The sequence below is a fragment of the Mobula hypostoma genome, chromosome 12, assembly GCF_963921235.1.
Source record: "Mobula hypostoma chromosome 12, sMobHyp1.1, whole genome shotgun sequence".
Classification (NCBI taxonomy): Eukaryota; Metazoa; Chordata; class Chondrichthyes; order Myliobatiformes; family Myliobatidae; genus Mobula; species Mobula hypostoma.
Window position 1 is genome coordinate 46,012,569 of NC_086108.1, and position 23,652 is coordinate 46,036,220.

General features: G+C 43.1%; 1 protein-coding gene across 2 annotated transcripts in view; it reads right to left on the bottom strand.

Moving 5' to 3' along the window:
* LOC134354760 (uncharacterized) overlaps positions 1-23,652 on the bottom strand; it is a 42,623-nt gene that overhangs the window by 17,758 nt on the left and 1,213 nt on the right. Inside the window, exons 3-5 of one of the 2 annotated variants that reach the window (XM_063063975.1) lie at positions 10,162-10,274; positions 7,018-7,086; positions 4,879-5,019 (exon numbers count right to left, since the gene is read on the bottom strand). In XM_063063975.1, coding sequence (XP_062920045.1) covers positions 4,879-5,019; positions 7,018-7,086; positions 10,162-10,274 — 323 coding nt within the window. Of the gene's footprint in view, positions 1-2,318; positions 5,020-7,017; positions 7,087-10,161; positions 10,275-23,652 lie in introns of those variants that run through there. The other variant, XM_063063974.1, reaches the window with a different exon arrangement.

Genomic DNA, 23,652 nt, shown 5'->3' on the forward strand with positions numbered 1-23,652 from the left:
TGTCTTTACCAGTCTTTTCCTTTTTACATATCTATAAAAGCTTTTACAGTCCGTTTTTATGTTCCCTGCCAGTTTTCTCTCATAATCTTTTTTCCCTTTCCTAATTAAGCCTTTTGTTCTCCTCTGCTGAACTCTGAATTTCTCCCAGTCCTCAGGTGAGCCACTTTCTCTGGCTAATTTGTATGCTTCTTCTTTGGACTTGATACTATCCCTAATTTCTCTTGTCAGCCACGGGTGCACTACCTTCCTTGATTTATTCTTTTGCCAAACTGGGATGAACAATTGTTGTAGTTCATCCATGCAACCTTTAAATGCTTGCCATTGCATATCCACCGTCAATCCTTTAAGTGTCATTTGCCAGTCTATCTTAGCTAATTCACGTCTCATACCTTCAAAGTTACCCCTCTTTAAGTTCAGAATCTTTGTTTCTGAATTAACTATGTCACTCTCCATCTTAATGAAGAATTCCACCATATTATGGTCACTCTTACCCAAGGGGCCTCTCACGACAAGATTGCTAATTAACCCTTCCTCATTGCTCAAAACCCAGTCCAGAATAGCCTGCTCTCTAGTTGGTTCCTCGACATGTTGGTTCAAAAAACCATCCCGCATACATTCCAAGAAATCCTCTTCCTCAGCACCTTTACCAATTTGGTTCACCCAATCTACATGTAGATTGAAGTCACCCATTATAACTGCTGTTCCTTTATTGCACACATTTCTAATTTCCTGTTTAATACCATCTCCCACCTCACTACTACTGTTAGGTGGCCTGTACACAACTCCCACCAGCGTCTTCTGCCCCTTAGTGTTACGCAGCTCTACCCATATCGATTCCACATCTTCCCGGCTTATGTCCTTCCTTTCTATTGCGTTAATCTCTTCTTTAACCAGCAACGCCACCCCACCTCCCCTTCCTTCTTGTCTATCCCTCCTGAATATTGAATATCCCTAAACGTTGAGCTCCCATCCCTGGTCACCCTGGAGCCATGTCTCTGTGATCCCAACTATATCATAATCATTAATAACAATCTGCACTTTCAATTCATCCACCTTATTACGAATGCTCCTTGCATTGACACACAAAGCCTTCAGGCGCTCTTTTACAAATCTCTTAGCCCTTATACAATTATGCTGAAAAGTGGCCCTTTTTAATGCTTGCCCTGGATTTGTCGGCCTGCCACTTTTACTTTTCTCCTTAGTACTTTTTGCTTCTATCCTCACTTTACACCCCTCTGTCTCTCTGCACTGGTTCCCATCCCCCTGCTGTGAACTAACCTCCTCACGCCTAGCCTCTTTAATTTGAATCCCACCACCCAACCATTCTAGTTTAAAGTCACCTCAGTAGCCCCTGCTAATCTCCCTGCCAGGATATTGGTCCCCCTAGGATTCAAGTGTAACCCGTCCTTTTTATACAGGTCACGCCTGCGCCAAAAGAGGTCCCAATGATCCAAAAACTTGAATCCCTGCCCCCTGCTCCAATCCCTCAGCCACGCATTTATCCTCCACCTCATCGCATTCCTACTCTCACTGTCGCGTGGCACAGGCAGTAATCCGGAGATTACTACCTTTGCGGTCCTTTTCCTCAACTCCCTACCTAGCTCCCTATATTCTCCTTTCAGGACCTCATCCCTTTTCCTACCTATGTCATTGGTACCTATATGTACCTCGACCTCTGGCTCCTCACCCTCCCACTTCAGGATATCTTGGACACGATCAGAAATATCCTGGACCCTGGCACCAGGGAGGCAAACCACCATCCGGGTCTCTGGACTGTGTCCACAGAATCGCCTATCTGACCCCCTTACTATTGAGTCCCCTATCACAACTGCCCTCCTCTTCCTTGCCCTACCCTTCTGAGCTACAGGGCCAGACTCTGTGCTGGAGGCACGGCCACTGTCGCTTCCCCCGGGTAAGCTGTCCCCCCCAACAGTACTCAAACAGGAGTACCTGTTGTTAAGGGGCACAGCCACCGGAGTACTCCCTATTACCTGACTTTTCCCCTTCCCCCTCCTAACCATGACCCACTTGTCTGCCTCCCGTGGCCCCGGCGTGACCACCTGCCTGCAACTCCTCTCTATCACCTCCTCACTCTCCCTGACCAGATGAAGGTCATCGAGCTGCAGCTCCAGTTCCGTAACGCGGTCCCTTAGGAGCTGCATCTTGATGCACTTGGCGCAGATGTAGACGTCCGGGAGGCTTGGAGACTCCAGGGCCTCCCACATCCGACACCGAGAACAGCAAACTGCCCTCACACTCATACTGCCCCTCTCCTCAAATAGCAACAGAAAATGAATGCCAAACCTTCCTCGCCTCACCTGTTTTCGCCTAAGCCCGTTGAGCCGAAGCCCTTAAGTCTTCACTCTGCTCCCGGCTCACTCCGCAGCCCGCAAACTACGCTGCCCGCTCTATGAGGCTCTGTTCCTTTTAAATCTGCCGCGCTGCACTGCCCAACGTCACACGCCTGCGCAGTCCCGCCTCTCAGAACACCGTTGGAGAAAAAAAATAACGAAAATTTCAAAAATGTCTTTCTCGGCACTCCCACTCAGACTCTCAGACTCCTTGAAAGAGGTAGCATTAGAAATTGTGGTGGAATTAGAAATGATCTTTCAAAACTCATTGAACTCTGGCATGGTGCCAGAGGACTGGAAAATTGCAAATGTCACTCCACTCTTTAAGAAAGGAGGAAGGCAGCAGAAAGGAAATTATAGACCAGTTAGACAGACCTCAGTGGTTGGGAAGATGTTCGAATCAATCGTTAAGGATGAGGTGATGGAGTACTTGGTGACACAGGACAAGATAGTACAAAGCTAGCATGATTTCCTTCAGGGAAAATCTTGCCTGACAAACCTGTTGGAATTCTTTGAGGAGATTACAAGTAGGATAGATAAAGGGGATGTAGTGGATGTTGCATATTTGGATTTTCAGAAGGCCTTTGATAACGTGCCACACATAAGGCTGCTTACTAAGTTAAGAGCCCATGGTGTTGCAGGAAAGTTACTAACATGGCTAGAACATTGGCTGATCAGTAGGAGGCAGCAGGTGGGAATAAAAGGAACCTTTTCTGGTTGGCTGCTGGTAACTAGAGGTGTTCTGCAGGGGTCAGTGTTGGGAGCCCTTCTTTTTATGCTGTATATAAATGATTTAGTTGATGTAATAGATAGCTTTGTTGCCAAGTTGCAGATGATACAAAAATTGGTGGAGGGGCAGGTAGTGCTGAAGAAACAGATAGGATGCAGAAGGACTTAGACAGATTAGGAGAATGGGCAAGAAAGTGGCAAATGAAATACAATGTTGGAAAATGCATGGTCATCCACTTTGGTAATAGAAATAAATGTGTGGACTATTTTCTAACTGGGGAGAAAATCCAGGAATCTGAGATGCAGAGGGACTTGGGATTCCTTGTGCAGAACACCCTGAAGGTTAACTTGCAGGTTGAGTCGGTGGTGAGCAAGGCAAATGCCATATTAGCATTCATTTCAAGAAGTCCGGAATACAAGAGCAAGGATGTGATGCTGAGGCTTTATAAGGCACTGGTGAGGCCTCACCTTGAGTATTGTGAACAGTTTTTGGCTCCTCATCTTAGAAGAGATGTGCTGGCATTGGAGAGGGTCCAGAGGAGGTTCACAAGGATGATTCCAGGAATGAAAGGGTTATCACATAAGGAATGTTTGATGATTCTGGGTCTGTACTTGCTGAAATTTAGAAGGATGAGGGGGAATCTCATTGAAACCTTTCGAATGTTGAAAGGCCTAGACAGAGTAGATGTGGAAAGGATGTTTCCCATGGTGGGAGAGTCTAGGACAAGTGGGCACAGCTTCAGGATAGAGGGGTGTCCTTTCAAAACAGAGATACAGAGAAATTTCTTTAGCCAAAGGGTGGTGAATTTGTGGTAATTGTTGCCACATGCAGCTGTGGAGGCCAGGTCATTGGGTGTATTTAAGGTAGAGATTGATAAGTTCTTGATTGGACATGGCATCAAAGGTTACGGGGAGAAGGCTGGGAACTGGGGTTGTGGAGGAGATAGAAAAAAAGATCAGCCATGATTGAATGGCAGAGCAGACTCGATGGGTCAAATGGCCTAATTCTGCTCCTATGTCTTATAGTCTTATAGTCTTATTTAAGAAAAGGAGAAAGTTCATCACAGAGATGTCCCTTCTAAGAGCTGAGCTGAACTCTGGGTTAAGGGACTTAAAAACGTGCAAAATTACAGCACAGGAAAAGGCCCTTCAAACCTCGAAGTTGTGCCTTTGCTGAAGTTTCACATTTGATTAGGTTCATTTTACAAGAAACAGACAACCTGTTTAGTCACAAAGAAAAACTCCCATCCAACAGCTTTTATTGTTGATTACATCATTGTTAGTGTCCAGAGCCTTTAAAGTGAGGTCATTAGTGTGGGGAATGGAACAGGGTTTTATTTCAGGTACCCCATGCTAGCATGGAAGAATGCCGGTACAAGTCTCCTTTCCCATCCTGTGTCAAATACCCAAGTCAGATATTGCATGGATCGGGTGAAAATCAAGCCTCCTTTTACACTTGTACATCAGACCTTCTCAGGCTATGAAATAAGGTGCACTTAAAGTTGCCTCTATATTGTCCATTGAAGCACTCTCCACCCTGGGGAAGGCTTATTATTAGTAATAAAGTTAATATATAATATTATTAATTATTATTAGTAAAGTTCGCTAAGGTATGCCACCAACATAACGTCACCTGGAATTTCCCTGACTTCAGCCTAACTTCCATATTGCTTTATTTTTGTTAATAGTAGCAGAGAGTTTGAATGAGGGATGAACAGAGTTGACTAAACAGTACATTTTCCTCCACCATAGAACTCTTTGTATCTTAAATCAAATGGAAGAATATTTATCTCCTTACCCAAGGACTGTCCATTGTTATTGGAAGCTCTAGTACAGTCTCCTGAATGACTTTACGAACTACATACCGTATCTTCTTCCGGTACTCAACACATTCCTTTAACGTAGGCCAGTTGAAACTTCCCCCCAGTCGACAATTCTCCTGATGATATTGAAACAGCTTTTGACAAACTTCAAAGTTATGAAGCATTTGAAAAGGCAATTTGTGCACTTATACTACCGGGCCTCAAAGGAAGGCATATCATCTGAGAGCTGAAACAACTGGATGGCCAGCCTTTGACCTGAGTGAGTTGAGATCACCAGGAGAGTGGAGACAACATTGGCAGAGATCTAAAACCAGCCATCGATGCACCCTTTCAGTGTAATTTGGAAATCTTAAGCAGAAAGTGGATGATAGGCAAGGATAGGGTCAGATTTGACTTGATGAACTGCTGTCAATAGAATAGGTGGCCAAGACTGCCTGGATGCACATGGAAAATGCTCATCGAGCTCACTGAAGGTAGAAATATATTTAAACTACATCCTAAACACAAGGGATTCTTCAGACACTGGGAACCTTGAGCAATACACACACAATGCTGGAGGAACTAAGCAGGTCAGGCAACATCTACAGTACATAGGGGAAAAAAAGCAGTTGATGCTTCAGGCTGAGAACCTTCATGAAGATTGGAAAGGAAGAGGGCAGAAGCCAGGACAGGAAGATGGGAGGACAGGAAGTAGTGCAAGCTGGCAGATGATTGGTGAGACCAGGCGAGAGGAAGGTAAATGAATTAAGATGCTGGGAGACGATGTGGAAGAGGTAAAGGGCTGATGAAGAAGGCATCTAATTGGAGAGGAAAGTGGACCAAAGAAGAAAGAGAAGGAGGAGAAGAACCAAAAGGTGGCAATGGGCAGGCGAGGAGAAGAGAAAGGGTGAGAGGGTAACCAGAATGGGGAATGGAAAAAGAAGAAAGGGAAGGAGGAGGAGAATCAGAAGGTGGTAATGGGCAGGTGAGGAGAAGAGAAGGGGTGAGAGGATAACCAGAATGGGGAATGGAAGAAGAAGAAAGGGATTACTGTGATTATTTGAGAGTCCCAAAGTATATCTTCAGGTCAAAATGTTTGGTTTTAAATATTGTCATATCTGAACATTTAACTTTAGAAAAGAAGGAAATTGTTGCTTTAATTATGCACAACTACATTCAGCAGAAGAGATCAGTTTTGCTATCCCTTGGGGAAGCTGCTCACTGATTGATGGTTTGAAGACTAGAAGATAATGACCTGTAGAAGGATGGACTCTGTATTTTATGCCCTACCATTTGGCATAGTCATGACTGGTCAGCCCCAGGCCTCAGCTACCCTTCAATGCTTGATTGCCATAGCTTTCACTACATCAATTTTTCAAAATATTAGCCATCCCATCTATAAATGCTTCCAGTGCTCCTTCCTCCATGATGTGCTGGTGTAGAGAATTCCAGAGACTCATCACCCTCTGTGAGAAGAAACTCCTGTGGACCTCAGTTTTAAATAATCACTCCTTATAATGCAATGACGTTTCCTCATCTGAGACTCTACCACTAGTGAAACCATCTCAACAACAACAGTACATTGTCACCACCACCTCCTGCCCCACCCTTTGTATCAATTAGATTATCCTATAGTTTCCTAAACCCCAAAGAATCCAATATAAATGGTTTATAGATCAAACCATATTTCAGAAATTAGCCCAGGAAATCTAATGTTACTTTTCTTTTACAGTTCTTTATTCACTCCAGAATTACTATTCTCTACTAGTTCTGGGAATTTTTATGTCTTCTACATTTGTTTAATTTCCCAGTGAATTCTTCATTCACTGATATAATTTTTTCCTTTTTCAACCCGTAAGTGATTCACATTAGTTCTTGCTAATCATTTCCTTTCTCCACAAACATTTGAGTCTGTTTTAAAGCTTCTCACTCATCTACTCATATTATTCTTCCCATTTCCTTACCAATGCCATGGCATTCCCTTTGCTGAATTCTGAAAAATTTCCAATCCTCATGCTACTGCTCCTTTGAGTATCCACACTGGAACCCAGTCAATAAACTGTAAATAAATACAACTTGACATTTGAAACTTCTGCACCCCAATCCCTGCCCGCTATTGAAAATATTTTACACACCGTGTCATCCCAGGACATCTCATCCACTCCCGCCTCAAAGAGAGTTTCAAAGCTGGGTTCTACTTGCTCCTGTGGACGACAAAACAAACAGCAAATTGTATAACCACGATGTACATCTTCTCATGTTTAAGCATCGAAAAGTACAGCACAGGATGAAACCTTTGACCCATGTTGTTCCGATGCAAGCAATTGCTTGTTCAAATGAAGCAATGAGAGATTTAAAAAGAGCTCAGGGCCCTTTGGGACTTTTTGATGGGCTTCAGTCATAGTGATCTATTAGGCATTTGGTAAACGTCAATAAGAAGTTGGGTTTAAGCGGAATGGCCATTGTGGGAGTGATCATAGTTGGAGTTGATCAGTGTTAGAGTGTTTAGTTTTAGGCTTCGGCTCAAGAGGCTTGGGCGAGAAGAGGCAAAGGCCAAGCTAAGTTTACATCTTTCTTTGCACATTACTACATACCTAGTGCCGTGGCAATGGATCCAGGGTCAGTGGTATGTACTTTATGTGAGATGTGGGAACTCTGGGAAACCTCCAATCTGCCTGATAACTACATCTGCACGAGGGGTATCCAGCTGTAGCTCCTTACAAACCATGTCAAGGAACAGGAGCTGCAGCTGGCCAACGTTTGGCTTTCACTGGAGAATGAAGAGATGATAGATAGGAGCAATAGGGTGGTAGCAACCTCTAAGTTGCAGGAGGCAGATAGCAAGGTTACTGTCAGGAGAGGGAAAGGGAATAGGCAGTTCTGGATTGGATGTTATGTAATGATCCAGATTTGATTAGGGAGCTTTAGGCAAAGGAACCCTTAGAGCAGTGATTACAACCTTGAGAGGGAGAAGCTAAACTCAGATGTATGAGCTTACAGTGGAGTAAAAGTGATTACAGAGGCACACGAGAGGAGGTGGCCGAAGTCGATTGGAAGGGAACACTAAGGATGGTTACAGAACAGCAATGGTTAGAGTTTCTGGGAGCAGCTGGAATGGTTCAGCAGGACTGGAAAATTACATATGCCACTCCCCTCTTTAAGAAGCGAGGGAGGCAAAAGACAGGAAATTATAGGCTGGTTAGCCTGACTTCAGTTGTTGGGAAGATGTTGGAGTGCTGTATTAAATATGAGGATTCAGGGTACTTGGAGCGCATGATAAAAATAGGCTGAAGTCTGCATGGTTTCCTTAAGGGAAAATCTTGTCTGAAAAATCTGTTGAAATTCTTTGTGGAAATAACAGGCAGGATAAATAAAAGAGAGTCTGTGGATGTTATTTACTTGGATTTTCAGAAGTACTTTGGCAAGGCCACACACGAGGTTGCTAAACAAGATAAGAGTCCATGGTATCACAAAAGAGATACCGGCATGGATAGAAGATTGGCTGCCTAGCAGGAGGCAAAGAGTGGGAATAAAGGGGGCCTTCTCTGTTTGGCTGCTGGTGACTAGTGTTGTTCCGCACAGGGCAGGACAGAAAGTGTAAGTATCTGTGTATACTGCATGTATGTAATTATATAGATTATACACTTTCATGTCATCTGGTTTATATACATAATTTGAACCACTTCTTTTCATGTTATTTGTCAATGATTTGGATGGTAGAATTGATGGACTTTGTCATCAGGTTTGTAGATGATACAAAGATAGGTGGAGGGGCAGGTAGTGTTGAGGAAGCAGGAAGTCTGCAGAAGGACTTGGATAGATTAGGAGAATGGGCAAAGTGGCAAATGGAATAGATTGGAAGGAAGGGTGTGGTCCTGCCGTTTGGTAGAAGGAAAAAAGGCATAGACTATTTTCTAAATGGGGGAAAAATTCAGAAATCAGAAGAGCAAGGGGACTTGGAAGTTCTAGTTCTTTATATTCTGAGAATGAAAGTCAAATTTGGAAGGTGTTTTATCCAGATGCACTCTAGTATAACCATGCTCACACACTTCAATCAGCACAAAGATGGACCATCAGGAAAAGAAAGTATTGCCACATGGATGGACTAGGCTTTATAATTGGACAGGCTGATAGGCAGTAGGTGGCACAGGTAAGTAATTTTGTTGGTGCCTGGCTGAAACCAAAAGTAGACAACTGGAACTGTCAGCCCCCTCACCACCAGCCTTTCAGTTAAAGACTTGATCAGGCAGAGGTCTTGACCCTATTAATTTGCAACCTGATCTTTTATTGTTGATGCTCTAGAATGAGAAGGCAACCTTTGTTCCACATTTTATTTTTGGTGTGAACTTTGGCTCTGTTGACTGCATATTTTACTCTGAATGTAAATCAGAGTCCAGTGTCCCATTTCAGAGGCCTGAAACCAAAATCAATACTGAAGCTCAAGTTGAAAGCATGGTCGTGCAGACAAAATGCCAAAACATTTCAATGGATGTAAAACAAAATCCCTTTGAGATTTATTCAAAAAAGTAGGACTGTTCTCCTTGGTTGACAAACTAATTTTATACCTCAGGTGACAATTCACAGATTATTCTGTCATTATTACATTTTTTTTTCTGAGGTTCACAGTGGCTGTGCTTCAGAAAAGTACTGAGTTGCCTGTTAGGAGTCCTGGGCATCCGGGAATTGCGGAAATGCAACACTTTTCATTTTTATGTAATGCCATTTTCAAACTAAAACCAACTACAGGTGAATGACACATCAAATCAAAATTAAAGCTCACTCAAATTGTCCCCTGGAATTGTCCCTGGAAGCAGTTAATATGAACCATGAACATTTGACTATCGTCTTCTTTCCAAATGGTTCTCTGCTAATGGCAGGATCAGATTTTACAGTGATGTTTCTTCTATATTGCATTCATAGAGCTGGATCATTTAGGGGAAAAATTACCACTGGGACGATGGGAGAGTCAGCACAATCAGACCTTGACTGCAGGCATTGCCTTGAGAAAACAAGAGGGAGAATATTCAAAAGAAATGTCAAGTTCTCTCACTGACAGCACCATGCAACATTATTAATATTTCAGGACTTTGATTATTCATGTCAACCTAGCAATCACATTAAGCACAAGGGATTGGACAAAATAAATAAAAGGATGCAATACTATTTCTTTCCTTGACCTGATTTTAAATGTGTTTGTCCAAGATTAATGCCATATAGAGCATTTATTCTAGTTTTCCAGGAGATGATCTGTAATAATCATGGATTTCTGTCACTTTTACCTTAATGAGTCCAGAGAGCAGCAGTTTATTGATGTAAAACACGGAAGGATGGCAGAAGTAGAAGATGAGAGGTAGCCGTAGTTGGTCTGGGCACAGGCTGAAGCTGGACTCACCTGGAAGAATAAACAGAACAAAATATTAATAATTCACTGCATATCCTACATCTACACTGGAAAAAAACAGATGTTTCAAGTATTTTTTGAAATACATTTGCTCTTCCAAGAAAATAAAAGGGATCACTTTTAACCAACAATAGGTGGGGTTGGCTCAGGCGGTTAACACAGAAGAAGGACATCATAGTAAGTTTAAAAATGGTGAACAAAAGTGAAGAGAAACAATTCAAACTGCAGATTAAAACTGAGTACAGAATTAAATCATTGAATGACAGAAAAATAACCGGAGACCGGGTCTCTATTGTGAAACGGGATTATCCACTGCATTCTTTTTGGACCACAACCAGTAAAACCTCTAATCTCACCCAAATCATCCGAGAATTGGCTTATTGTCATCTAGTGCTGTTGGCTCTTAGAGGGGAAGCCAAGGTTATGCACCTTGCCTCTCGGGTGTGTCTCAGCAAACTATTTCTAACACAGTACCAAGAATGGAATCAAAGATGCAACCAAAATAGTTTCAGACCCATGTTTGAGAGGCAGTTTAACTACACCTATAACCTTGTGGTTGAATGGGTCGGTCTGGGTCTAATCTCGTTGGATCTGGCTTGTTGACTATGGTCCCCACCCACTTGCCCTTACCTGGGGGGGGGGCGGGGTGGAGCCTCTACACTTGTGAAGGGTGTCGAGACCTCAATGATGACAAGCCACAGTGGGCATGCCTTGGAAGTCCTGCTCCTGCAATCTTTAACAAAGTAGAGGGGGAGAGGGGGAGAGGGTGAGGGTCGGTGGGGGGGGGGGGAGTGTAGACTTGTATACTGTAAGTAAGACTACTTTGTAGTGTTTAAATATCTTTGACATTCACAGGCATTTAAAAATATAAAATTAATGCAACTGGTTAAGAAAAATATCAAAATGAAGTTAACTAAATCACATTAAAACATTTGCAAACCAGTAAAAATATTGAACCTGAGTAAACTAATTCCTTTTCTGTGGACTAAGAATTCCAATTAAAATGATCTTTCCTCAGGTCTCACTGGCACAACGCTGGGGAATCCCAATCAGATTGGACTCTGTTTTTGAGTGGAGTTGCCATGTAGGGTTCAGCAATAGTACAGAGTGAGAGCCGGGAGCATTTGTTACTCAGTCAGTCGTGGATATGAGTAGGAAATAATTCAATGCTTGCTGCTCCCAACATGCATTGAACAGATACAAGCTCAAGCTTAGCCTTTCCTTCCACTGTTCTTTCCAGTGGGAAAAGGCAGGCTGCTCTGAGATTAGTGACTCTGCCACTTCACAATTGCATTGCGTGCTAGAATTTAAACAATCAGACCCAAAAGCGACAATGACAAGTCACTGTTAAATGTAGATAGAGCGACGAAGAAACAGTGCTGTGAAACTGGAACCATCCGCTCATGTTATGCACAATTCCCAAATAAATTAGCTTTCTGCAAGTCAAATCACGCAACCATTCATTTCCCTTCAGTTCAGCACCTTTCAGGAGCCTGGCCTGGTCATGTCTGTTCATGATGCCCCTGAGTTCGCCCACTGACAACATCTCATGCATGTGTTATTGTGCATTAAGGTGCAACTCACAACCTTTGTTTATTTAAGCACAAAAAATACAAAGACTAGACCTTGCAGCAGAGAGGTTCTTGGGATGGCTTTGTACTTGCTTGGTCTAGTTGCTGAAGCATGATTATGTTCCTTCAAAGAATGTAGCATTGCACATCCCTCAGACTTACACAGTGGATGGGAGGGCTGTGAGGTGTGCAATAAGATAAAGGGACCTGGGAATACAGATCCACAATTCCTTAAAAGTGGTATCGCAGGTAGATAGGTTTATAAAGGGAGCTTCTACCGCACTGGGTTTCATTGGAAAGTTCTGTTGAAGTTGTATAGGATACTGATGAGGCTGCGTTTGGGGATTGTGTGCAGTTCTCATCATCTACCTCCTAGAAAGCTATTAATAAGATTAAAAGATGCAGAGAAAAATTACAAGGATGCTCCTGGAGGCAAGTTTGAATAGGTTAGGACTTTATTCTTTGGATCACAGAAAAATGAGGGGCGATCTTTTGGAGGGATATAAAGTTATGAGAGGAGCAGTTTAGATAGGGTGAATGCACACAGGCTGCTTGTTCTCAGGTCGGCTGAAACTAGAACGAGAGGTTATTGGCCAGGTGAAAGGTGAAATATTTAAGGGCAACCTGAGGGGAAGCTTCTTCACTTAGAGGGTGGTGCGAGTGTTGAATGGGCTGCCACCAGAAGTGGAGGATGTGGGTTCAATTGCAGCATTTAAGAGAACTTTGGATGAGTACATGGATGAGAAGGCTTGGAAGGATTATGGTCTGGGTGCACTTATATGGGACTAGGCAGAAGACCAGAACAGCATGGATGGGATGCGCCAAAGGGCCTTCTTCTGTGCTGTGGTGCGCTATGACTCTGTGACTCAGTGCGAAATGCTGCAACATCAGCCATACCTGACAGTGGTGTGGGACCAAACAGCGTACAGGACTGCATTGGCAGTGGCTTCACCCAAGATAGCTGCTTCCTCCCTGACCTGTTTTCCCACATCTCCTTCTGCAGCTGCTCAGTGGCAAGGAGAGAGGTATTTTAAGTTCTTTTCAATGGTCTGTACAGCAATAATGGAGCAACTGAGCATTCCGTCAGGGTGTGCAATATAGTTTTATCAATAAGAGTCAGCACAGAAGTAAGGCCCTTTGGTCCATAAGTGTCCATTCTGACCAAACAGAAGCTTCATGGCTAATCCCAATTCCCAACACTTGACTCATGTACCTCAACACTCTTATCTCCCATATACTTTGTAGTGACTGACCGGAGAAGTTGTAGATATGAAAGTCTGTATTCATCACAACAAACAGACATTCTCATAAAGACCCTCAGAATCAGGTTTAATATCACTGGTATATCATGAAATTTGTTGTTGTATGGCAGCCTGTACATTGCGAAACATAATATTAAGAACAGCAAATTACAGTAAGTTTATATATATTTAAAAAGTTAAATTAAATAAGTAGCACAAAAAGAAAACGAAGTAGTGAGGTAGTATTCATGGGTCCAATGTCCGTTCAGAAATCCGATGGCGGAGAGGAAGAAGCTACTCCTGAATCATTGAGTCTGCTCCTTCAGGCTCCTGTACCTTCGGCCTGATGGTATCAATGTGAGGTGGGGATGTCCAGGATGACTGGGATCCTTAATAATGGATGCCACCTTTCTGAGGCATCACTGCTTGAAGGTGTCCTAGGGATGCGGGGAGAGGAGTGCCTATGGTGGAGCTGAATGATTTTACAACTTTCTGCAGCTTATTTTGATCCTGTGCCGTGCACCGCCCCCCCATACCCAACGGTGTTGTAGCCAGTTAGAATGATCTCCATGATACATCTGTAGAAATCTGTGAGTTTCTCTGGTGACATACCAAATCTCTTCAAACTGCTAATGAAATATAACCACTGTAGTGCCTTCTTTGTGAATAAGGAGAGATCCTCACAGGTGTTGACACCCAGGAACATGAAATTGCTCACACTTTCCACTTTTGACTGCTCAGTGAGGATTGGTGTGTTCCCTCTTCTTACCCTTTCTGAAGTCCACAACTCTCCTGGTAGTTCTTTAAACTCAAAAGCACATCACATTTTAATATTGTACCCTTAAGATCAAAGGTAACAGCTGGTGATTTAATACAATCTCAATAGTTACAATGACATTGTTTACTTCTATACTTTGCATTGACAAATTGTTCCTCTGAGGTATATATTTACAGTGGAAGTACTTTGTAATTGATAAGACACATCTGAAGTTCAAAAGCCCTGGCTGGGAGAAATTAACTAACACAAATATTCTAAAAAAAACTTCTGACAACAGAGAGCCAGATACCCACTGACTCTCACAGCTATCTGGACTATTCCTCTTCTCACCCTGTCTCTTGCAAAAATGCCATCCCCTTCTCGCAATTCCTCCGTCTCCGCCGCATCTGCTCTCATTTGAGGTTTTTCATTCTAGGACGAGGGAGATGTCCTCCTTTTTTAAAAGAAAGGGGCTTCCCTTCCTCCACCATCAACTCTGCTCTCAAACGCATCTCCCCCATTTCACGCACATCTGCTCTCACTCCAGCCTCCCGTCACCCCACTAGGAATAAGGTTCCCCTTGTCCTCACCTATCACCCCACCAGCCTCCGGGTCCAACATATTATTCTCCGTAACTTCCGCCACTTCCAACGGGATCCCACCACTAAGCATATCTTTCCCTCCCCCCCCGCCCCGCTTTCCACAGGGATCGCTCCTTACGCATCTCCCTTGTCCATTCGTCCCCCCCCATCCCTCCCCACTGATCTCCCTCCTGGCAATTATCCTTGTAAGCAGAACAAGTGCTACACATGCCCTTACACTTCCTCCCTTACCACCATTCAGGGCCCCAGACAGTCCTTCCAGGTGAGGCGACACTTCACCTGTGAGTTGGCTGGGGTGATATACTGCATCTGGTGCTCCCGATGTGGCCTTCTATATATTGGCAAGACCCGACGCAGACTGGGAGATCGTTTTGCTGAACACCTACGCTCTGTCTGTCAGAGAAAGCAGGATCTCCCAGTGGCCACACATTTTAATTCCACATCCCATTCCCGTTCTGACATGTCTATCCACGGCCTCCTCTACTGTAAAGATGAAGCCACACTCAGGTTGGACGAACAACACCTTATATTCCGTCTGGGTAGCCTCCAACCTGATGGCATGAACATTGACTTCTCTAACTTCCGCTAATGCCCCATCTCCCCCTCGTACCCCATCCGTTATTTATTTATATACACACATTCTTTCTCTCTCTCTCCTTTTTCTCCCTCTGTCCCGCTGACTATACCTCTTAGCCCTTGCCCATCCTCTGGGTTTTCACCCCTCCCCCTTTTCCTTCTCCCTGGGCCTCCTGTCCCATGATCCTCTCATATCCCTTTTGCCAATCACCTGTCCAGCTCTTGGCTCCATCCCTCCCCCTCCTATCTTCTCCTATCATTTTGGATCTCCCCTCCCCCTCCCACTTTCAAATCTCTTACTAGCTCTTCCTTCAGTTAGTCCTGACGAAGGGTCTCGGCCCGAAACATCGGATGTACCGCTTCCTGGAGATGCTGCCTGGCCTGCTGCGTTCACCAGCAACTTTGATGTGTGTTGCTTGAATTTCCAGCATCTGCAGAATTCCTTGTGTTTACCCAACATTAATGTTGTCAAGGCTGTTACTGAATAAACAAATGTTCTAAGTACAGAAAAATATTGATTGCCTATACCCGTGACCATGTTTGATATGCTAATTGACAACATCAGTCTGGTCTGCCAACTGGAACTCAAGTCAGGATGCAGATAACTTAGTTGTTAGATGTTGCCTGGTTTGATGCAGGGCAATTAACACAACCCCATTGTCTTAATGTTTGGCTGATGTATATACAAACATCTCATGGTCACCATTTTGCAAACCATCTCTCTTATGGACAGGATTGTTTATTTGCAAAGCTGTGCTTTTAACCTCAATTTACTGCTTGCAATTTACAATTCACATTAAGAACTGAATATTAGTTCTTGCTGGATTTTAATATCTGCTACATTCACATAAATACAGGATATTCCCTAACAAACCTGACCACATACTTTTTAAATGTATGTCAGCAGGTATACATTTGCTTCAACCACTTCTTCTAGCAGCTGGTTCATCACTGTGTAAAAAATCTATCCCTCAGGATCATATTAAACCTTTCACCCCTGCCCTTAAAACTAACACTCACAACATGCTGGAGGAACGCAGCAGGTCAGGCAGCATCTGTGGAAACGATCAGTCAATGAAAAACTACCTTTAAAACTACGTTTTCGAGTTTTTGACTCACTAACCCTGGAAATAGGTTCACCACCCCTATCTATGCCCCTAATAATTTAATACACCTCAATGAGATCATCCCTCAGTCTCTTGTTCATCAAGGAGTAAGGGCCAGCCTGTGTAACTTCAGTTCCTTGACTCCTGGCAACATTCTTGTAAGTCTTAGCTTTGACTCTTTCCAGTCTAATCACTTCCTTCCTATAACAGTGTAACCAAAACTGAACACAGTACTCTGTGTGGTCTCACCAACGCCTTGCACAATCATAACAATCTCCCAAATCTACATTCAGAGCCCTGACTGATGAAGGCAAGCACGCTAAAGGCCTTCTTCACTGCTTTGTTGACTTGTGACTCCACTTGGAGGGAACAATGTACCAAGCTTGGTTCAAGGCTCCTCTGTTCTATGTACAACAATAAGCAGTGCTCTTCTGTTCAATGTCCAACCTTGATTTGACCTTCTGAAATATAATACTTCACGTTTATATGAAAAGTGCCATTCTTCAGCCAATATACCCAACCAATCAAGATGCCAGCGCAATTCCTGATACTCCTTATGACCGTCTATGACACCACCTATTTTAGTATCTATCATCTGAAAACTATTCCTTGTATATTCTCCTACATCCAAGAGTCCCTGCATAGATCTTCATATAGCACCTCCAGGAGAATGTTATTGAAGTGAGGTGGATTCCTTGAATGTCTAGATACTCTCTTCATTGTCTCCTCAACTCTAGGATGCATCAAATTACACGATGAGAATGTATCTGTAGGTTCTGGAGTTGAAGTCAACTGGTGATCAACTGTGTTTGCTCAACCTAGTGCAAATGGTCAGACAAGCTGGAATTGAGTTAGATGGGTTGAGGACCTACTGACATTTCCTGGATTTCCATCTACCACTGTCCTTCAGCTCCCAAAAAGTCAGTACTTGAGATTCAGTCTATGCAGCCTACCTCCCGAAATATAGATTCAGTCTACATTCTTATTTATGTTTCTCAAGGTCCACCAACCTGCATCATATAGACCTATATCTTTGTCGAATGTGGATCCTGAAATTTCCCTTGGGATTAATAAAGTATATCTATCTATCTATCTATCTATTTTCCAAAATATTAGCAATTAGAATAGAGAAGATACTACCACAAATAGTCTCAGAAGATCAGACAGGATTTATTAAAAATCGTTACTCACATTTTAATGTTAGGAGGCTAATGAACATTGTGTACACTACGTCAGTTAAAACTCCAGAATGTGTTATTTAGCTTGACGCCGGGAAGGCATTTGACAGACTTGAATGGGAACATTTATTTGATATACTTGAGAAATTTAATTTCAGCTCAAAATTTATATCCTGGATTCAATTGATATATTGTACACCTCTGGCTGCTGTATTTACCAATAATCAGAGATCCCCATTTTTTAGGCTTTTTCGAGGTATGAGACAGGGCTATCCTCTAAGCCCTTTACTTTTTGATATTGCCCTGGAGCCTTTGGCAATTGCTATTCATGATTCACCTAATATATTTGGCATTTTTTGTGGGAATGGGATGCATAAAATATCACTATATGCAGATGACCTGTTACTATATATCTCTAAACCAGAGAAATACATTCCTGCAGTAATAACACTATTTGCTCAGTTTAGTAGTTTTTCTGGTTGTAAACTGAATCTTGATAAGAGTGTGCTTTTCCCATTAAATATGCAAGTTCCAATTTATAGACAATCACCATTTAGATTTGTTACTGATTATTTTACTTATTTGGGTGTTAAGATTACTAAGAAGCATAAGGATCTATTTAAAGTTAATTTTTTACCCATAATGATCATGTTAAACAACTGTTTATTAATTGGTCCCCATTGTCCTTATCTTTTATTGGTTGAATTAATACTATTAAGATGATTATTTTACCTAAATTTCTGTATCTATTTTAGGTGGTAGCAATTTTTTATCCCTATATCTTTTTTTGGTATTATTGATTCTAAAATTTCTTCATAGATATAGCAGATTAAGTAAGAAATATTTACAGAAATCAAAAAAAGAAGGCGGTTTGGCTTTGCCGAATCTTAGATTTTACTACTGGGCAAATAACATTTGATATTTAACGCTTTGGACACAAGAATTGGACGAAACTCAAATGTCCATGATGGATGAACCTTGAGCGGGAGTCTGTACAGGGTTTTTCGCTGGCTTCTATTCTAGGAACTGCGATTCCCTTAGCACTTACTAAATTGAATAAACAAATGATAAATCCAATATTTAAACATACAATACGAATATGGTTTCAATTTCATAAATTCTTTGGATTGAACAAATTTATCCTGTCAAGTTCTATTATGTCTATTTTTTCTTTCAACCATCTAGAATTGATCAAGCTTTTCTTCTATGGAAAACAAAGGGAATAACATGTTTTCGTGATTAATTCATAGATGATGAATAAACTCAGACTCAGCAGAAAGCAGCTGATTGGGCAGTCGAGGTCAGGTGACCAAGCATTTTGAAAAGCTCAAACAGATAAATAGAGGGATAGCTCAAGCGAAGCGGCCAGAGCGTGAGTGGGCCAGTGAAGGAGTGGAACTTTGAGGCTTTGACTCGAGAGGCTTCGACGAGAAGAGGCGGAGGACAAGCTTGCTCGCAGTTAGTTTTTACAATGTCTCCTGAGACGGTGATGTGCCTCTCATGTGAGATGTGGCAGTCTTGGGGGAACGCCCCTCTCCCTCAGAGTCACATCTGCCAGAAGTGCATACGGCTGGGCGATATGGAAGACTGTGTAAGGACTCTGGAGCAGCAGCTGGATGACCTTTGACTCATAAGGGAGAATGAGGCAGTCACAGATGAGAGCTACAGGGAGGTAGTCACACCTAGGCTGTCGGAAGCAGGTCATTGGGTGACAGTCAGAGGGTGGAAAGCGAAGGTGAGCAGACAGCTAGTGCAGAGCACCCCTGTAGCCATTCCCCTGAATAATAAGTTTACCGTCCTGGATACTGTTGGCGGGGACGACCGACCAGGTGTGAGCCACGGTGGCAAGGCCTCCAGTGCTGAGTCTGACCCGATGGTGCAGAAGGGTGGGACGGAGAAGAGGAGAGCTGTCGTCATTGGAGACTCTATAGTCAGGGGAGCAGACAGGAGATTTTGCGGACGTGAGAAGGACACCCGCATGGTTTGTTGCCTCCCGGGTGTCAGGGTCCGGGATATCTCTGACTGGTTGCACGACATCCTGGTATGAGAGGGAAAGCAACCAGAAGTTGTGATACATGTATGGACCAACGACATAGGCAGGAAGAGGGATGAGGTCCTGAAGTGTTAGTTTCGGGAACTAGGCAGAAGGCTGAAGAACAGGACCTCAAGGGTGGCATTCTCAGGATTGCTGCCAGTGCTATGTGACAGTGATGGTAAGAATTGGAGGAGATGGCAGTTGAATGCGTGGCTGAGGAGTTGGTGCAGGGAGCAGGGTTTTAGATTTTTGGATCATTGGGATCTCTTCTGGGGAAGGTGGGACCTGTACAGATTGGATGGGTTGCACCTGAACTTGAGGGGGAGCAATATCCTTGCAGGTAGGTTCACTGGCATGGTTCGGGAGGGTTTAAACTACTTTGCAAGGAGGATGGGACCCAGAGTGATAGAGCAGTGAAAGAAGTGCATGGAGTAAAGCCAGATCTAACATATAGAGAAGATTTGAGGAAAGAGAAGCAGAATAAATGGTGTAAAGACAGTAAGGTAGAGGAGCTGAAGTGTGTGTACCTCAATGCAAGAAGCATCAGGAACAAAGGTGAAGAACTGAGAGCTTGGATACATACATGGAATTATGATATAGTGGCCATTACAGAGACGTGGCTGGCACCTGGGCAGGAATGGATTCTCAATATTCCTGGATTTCAGTGCTTTAAAAGGGATAGAGAGGGCGGGAAAAGGGGAGGAGGGGTGGCATTACTGGTCAAGGATACTATTACAGCTACAGAAAGGGTGGGTAATGTAGCAGGATCCTCTTTTGAGTCAGTATGGGTGAAAGTCAGGAACAGGAAGGGAGCAGTTACTCCATTGGGGGTATTCTATAGGCCCCCTGGTAGCAACAGAGATACAGAGAAGCAGATTGGGAGGCAGATTTTGGAAAGGTACAAAAATAACAGGGTTGTTATCATGGGTGACTTTAACTTCCCTAATATTGATTGGCACCTGATTAGTTCCAAGGGTTTAGATGTGGCAGAGTTTGTTAAGTGTGTCCAGGATGGATTTCTGTCACAGTATATTGACAGGCCGACTAGGGGTAATGCCATACTAGATCTAGTACTAGGTAATGAACTGGGTCAGGTCACAGATCTCTCAGTGGGTGAGCATCTGGAGGACAGTGACCACTGCTCCCTGGCCTTTAGCATTATCATGGAACAGGATAGAATCAGAGAGGACAGGAAAATTTTTAACTGGGGAAGGGCAAATTATGAGGTTATAAGGCTAGAACTTGCGGGTGTGAATTGGGATGATGTTTTTGCAGGGAAATGTACTATGGACATGTGGTCGATGTTTAGGGATCTCTTGCAGGAAGTAAGGGATAAATTTGTCCCGGTGAGGAAGATAAAGAATGGTAGGGTGAAGGAACCATGGGTGACAAGTGAGGTGGAAAGTCTAGTCAGGTGGAAGAAGGCAGCATACATGAGGTTTAGGAAGCAAGGATCAGATGGGTCTATTGAGGAATATAGGGAAGCAAGAAAGGAGCTTAAGAAGGGGCTGAGAAGATCAAGAAGGGGGCATGAGAAGGCCTTGGCGAGTAGGGTAAAGGAAAACCCCAAGGCATTCTTCAATTATGTGAAGAAAAAAGGATGACAGGAGTGAAGGTAGGACCGATTAGAGATAAAGGTGGGAAGATGTGCCTGGAGGCTGTGGAAGTGAGCGAGGTCCTCAATGAATACTTCTCTTTGGTATTCACCAATGAGAGGGAACTTGATGATGGTGAGGACAATATGAGTGAGGTTGATGTTCTGGAGCATGTTGATATTAAGGGAGAGGAGGTGTTGGAGTTGTTAAAATATATTAGGACGGATAAGTTCCTGGGGCCTGACGGAATATTCCCCAGGTTGCTCCACGAGGCGAGGGAAGAGATTGCTGAGCCTCTGGTTAGGATCTTTATGTCCTCGTTGTCCACGGGAATGGTAGCGGAGGATTGGAGGGAGGCAAATGTTGTTCCCCTGTTCAAAAAAGGTAGTAGGGATAGTCCGGGTAATTATAGACCAGTGAGCCTTACGTCTATGGTGGGAAAGCTGTTGGAAAAGATTCTTAGAGATAGGATCTCTGGGCATTTAGAGAATCATGGTCTGATCAGGGACAGTCAGCATGGCTTTGTGAAGGGCAGATCGTGTCTAACAAGCCTGATAGAGTTCTTTGAGGAGGTGACCAGGCATATAGATGAGGGTAGTGCAGTGGATGTGATCTATACGGATTTTAGTAAGGCATTTGACAAGGTTCCACACGGTAGGCTTATTCAGAAAGTCAAAATGGCATGAGATCCAGGGAAGTTTGGCCAAGTGGATTCAGAATTGGCTTGCCTGCAGAAGGCAGAGGGTCGTGGTGGAGGGAGTACATTCAGATTGGAGGATTGTGACTAGTGGTGTCCCACAAGGATCTGTTCTGGGTCCTCGACTTTTCGTGATTTTTATTAACGACCTGGATATGGGGGTAGAAGGGTGGGTTGGCAAGTTTGCAGATGACACAAAGGTTGGTGGTGTTGTAGATAGTGTAGATGATTGTCAAAGATTGCAGAGAGACATTGATAGGATGCAGAAGTGGGCTGAGAAGTGGCAGATGGAGTTCAACCCAGAGAAGTGTGAGGTGGTACACTTTGGAAGGACAAACTCCAAGGCAAAGTACAAAGTAAATGGCAGGATACTTGGTAGTGTGGAGGAGCAGAGGGATCTGGGGGTACATGTCCACTGATCCCTGAAAGTTGCCTCACAGGTGGATAGGGTAGTTAAGAAAGCTTATGGGGTGTTAGCTTTCATAAGTCAAGGGATAAGAGTTTAAGAGTTGCGATGTAATGATGTAGCCCTATAAAACTCTGGTTAGGCCACACTTGGAGTACTGTGTCCAGTTCTGGTTGCCTCACTATAGGAAGGATGTGGAAACATTGGAAAGGGTACAGAGGAGATTTACTAGGATGCTGTTTGGTTTAGAGAGTATGCATTATGATCAGAGATTAAGGGAGCTAGGGCTTTACTCTTTGGAGAGGAGGAGGATGAGAGGAGACATGATAGAGCTGTACAAGATAATAAGAGGAATAGATAGAGTGGATAGCCAGCGCCTCTTCCCCAGGGCACCACTGCTCAATACAAGAGGACATGGCTTTAAGGTAAGGGGTGGGAAGTTCAAGGGGGATATTGGAGGAAGGTTTTTTACTCAGAGAATGGTTGGTGCGTGGAATGCACTGCCTGAGTCAGTGGTGGAGGCAGATACACTAGTGAAGTTTAAGACACTACTAGACAGGTATATGGAGGAATTTAAGGTGGGGACTTATATGGGAGGCAGGGTTTGAGTGTCAGCACAACATTGTGGGCCAAAGGGCCTGTACTGTGCTGTACTATTCTATGTTCTATGATTGTTTTATGTCTTTTGAACAGTTGTCTAATAAATATAATTTGTCTAGATCACACTTCTTCAGATATTTACAGATTAGAAACTTTTTGAACGCTACATTATCTATCTTTCCTATATTGCATCAAATTGAAGTTACAGAAAAATTTTAGGTTTAAACCTCAATCAGAAGAGTTTAATAGCAATTATTTATGATCTGATTATGAAAATATGTCTAGGTAAATCTGATAAAATGAAGAATGAGTGGGAAAGAGAACTTCAAATATCTTTATCTACAGAGAAATGGGAGAAAATTCTTCAATGAGTCAATACTTCCTCAATGTGCGCCAGACACGCCCTGATACAATTTAAGGTGGTTTAGAGGGCTCACATGTCCAAGGATAAGTTAGCTCATCTTTATTGCCACATAAATCCTGTTTGTGATAGATGTAATTCTGAGGTAGCTTCCTTGACACATATGTTCTGGTTTTGTCCTCTTCTAGAAAAATATTGGAAAGATATTTTTGATATCATTTCAGTAGTTCTGCGTATTGATTTTCAACCTCATCCTATTACTGCAATTTTTGGACTACCAGTGATAGACTCTAGTCGCTCATCCTTGTTAGCTTGCCATCTAATTGCATTTGTTACATTAATAGCCAGAAGATCCATTTTACTTAAATGGAAAGATTCTAATCGCCCCACCACATTTCAATGGTTTTCCCAAACGATAGCATGCCTAAACTTGGAAAAAATTGGGAGTGGTACTATGGATCCTTCGGTTAAATTTGAGGAAACTTGGAGGCTATTTATTCAATATTTTCACATGATGTAAGTTGACCCTTTCTAAATCCTTTGTAGTAATTTTTTGTTCATGTATAGAGGAGCGGAGTTAACAACAAATAATAATTTTAGCCGATGTAATATGAGAGCCCAAGCTTTTTTTTTAGTTTACTTTG